Genomic DNA, 2,082 nt, shown 5'->3' with positions numbered 1-2,082 from the left:
GGATGGGATGGGATGGGATGGGATGGGATGGTTGCCTTGGATTGGGTTGGGATGGAAATGACCTCGCTTGATCTTGGGGCCACTGCTCACCCTACCTGTCTCTTGCAGGAGTATCCCATGCTGCAATTACAGCCCTGGAGCAATGTTCTGTACATCTACACACCAACTCCAGCCATCCTCCCTGTACAGGAACCCTAGGTGCAGACAGGTTCAGTGGGGGGAGTGCTCCAAGCCAGTTGCCCTTAGGGAAAAGCCTATTATTTTTTTCCTAATGCCAGCCAACCACTAGCTCTTTTCATTAGGGTTTCACACAAGATTGCTCAGAGGGTTATTCTGGGGATGATGGTGCAGGCTGCAGACCCCAAGGCGTAGTGTGTCCCACCGCGGTGCCCATGTAGGCAGCGATGCAGCCACTGCACCTCCATCTAAGTGGATGTGACCAGGGAGGGCAGGACACAGTTGATGTGCTGGGCTGCGGAGCGTGTTGTTGCTACCCATGGAGAAGCAGTTGCCAAATTTACTCCCAGGACAGGTGTTTCTATGCTTTGTCTCAACCAGAGGTTGTTGGGACTGTATGGCACCTGAAATCTTGCTGGCACCCCCAAGCCCAGCTGCATGTAGCTTAGCATCTCCCAGATTTTGGAGCCACATCAGTGTCTCTTGTGCTGGTCTTGTATTTTCAGTTGTCATTATTTGCTCTTCTGATCCAAGAACCTATTCCCTGGTCACGTTGCTCGTTATGCCATAACCAGCCCTGCCCTTCACCCACTGCAGATCTGGCAGCTCCTTTTAATCCCCACATGTTTACTTTTAGGATGTCTCCATTGCTGAGGCAGCTTTTTTCAGCCTTGGGGAAGCAGCGAGGGGCGAGGGGAGGCTGTTCAACCAGCTTAGTCATCACCCTGCTACTGCCTCACCCCCCTGCAGGCCAAAATTGGGTGTCAGGCTTTGCAGAACAGGTGATCAGCTTTAAATTCCTGAACCCAGAAACTAAAACCAAACAACGATGAGAACAAACAGGGAGCACTGGGTTCCCCATAGATGTCCCTGTGCCTGAGCCTCTTTGAGATTTTTCTTGAGGTCTTCTCCATGGAGGAACAGGCAGATTTTCCTGGACTGGCATGGCTCTGGTTTTAGGAAAGTTTTAGGAAAGGTTTGTTCAGAAGGTTTAGAAGGTTTTAGGAAAATGACTGCGAGAGAGAGTGGGTGTGTGCAGGGTGGGAGACACACTGGAAGCAGCTTGCTGAGATGGCAATGCCAGGGAGCTTCAGCTCTTCTGCCTGGGCTTTGCTTTGGCCTCAGCACCCAAAGTGGGTGGGGTCAGCTGCATGTCCACTGCTGCCCCTAAGCAATGCTGGCAGCCAGAAGCAGGTCTTCTCTTCCTCACCAGAGTTTCATCCTCCTATGGCTGATAACTTTATCTGCTCTCCTAGGTGGGACACGAGCCACTTCAAGAGGATAGGAGGAGTCCAAAGAGGCAGCTACACTATCCACCCCGAGTTTGTCTCGGAGGCTTACTCTGCCCCATGCTGCTGGTGAAGAGCAAAGATGGACATTCATTAAAACCGGCTTTGGGCAACTGTTCCCCTCAGACCCTTTCCTACAGGTTGGGGAAGCTCCCGGGGACGGGGGGAAAATTCAGCAACCGTGGGCTTGGGTGGGCACGTTAACAGCCCTCAGGGGCTGGTACCCTGCCACCAGCCGCAAGCTGGAGTCCAAGAAAGCATGCAAGGAAAAGCCCTCCGAGCACAATAGCATGGCCAGAAATAGCAGCAGGCGTTGATACCCCTGTTTGTTGGCTTTGTGCTGGGCTGCTTAGGGCGTGCTTGCTTTTGCCAAGTTACCCAGGAAGAGCCGCCATCCGTCTGGGATACCCAGCACCGACACGGGCTAAATAAGGCGAGGGATTTGAAAGCAATGTGTGATTAACGAAGGCGTGAAGTGCCCTTCCCTGACTGTGGTGTGGGAGCACGGTCTCAGCGTGGAACACCCCCCGCGGCCTTCCACGGGTGCTGCAGATCGCGAACCCGGGGGGCTGCGCTCCCCACGGGAGGGGTGCTCCAGCACCGAGCCGGCTGGGGC

The 2,082-nt window shown here is 54.1% G+C and overlaps 1 protein-coding gene across 1 annotated transcript in view; it reads left to right on the top strand.

The window, feature by feature from the left end:
* The window catches only part of CUNH9orf24 (chromosome unknown C9orf24 homolog), a 4,756-nt gene extending 3,217 nt beyond the window's left edge, over window positions 1–1,539 (top strand). The window contains exons 6-7 of the mRNA XM_035902730.1: window positions 109–198; window positions 1,434–1,539. Of these exons, the coding sequence (XP_035758623.1) occupies window positions 109–198; window positions 1,434–1,539 (196 nt within the window). The remainder of the gene's footprint in view (window positions 1–108; window positions 199–1,433) is intronic.
* The last annotated feature ends 543 nt before the right edge of the window (window positions 1,540–2,082 follow it).

The sequence above is a fragment of the Egretta garzetta genome, unplaced genomic scaffold, assembly GCF_000687185.1.
Source record: "Egretta garzetta isolate BGI_Z169 unplaced genomic scaffold, ASM68718v1 scaffold59, whole genome shotgun sequence".
NCBI lineage: Eukaryota > Metazoa > Chordata > Aves > Pelecaniformes > Ardeidae > Egretta > Egretta garzetta.
The sequence above is the reverse complement of the archived record's forward strand: the minus strand, read 5'-3'. Positions and strand labels throughout refer to the sequence as shown.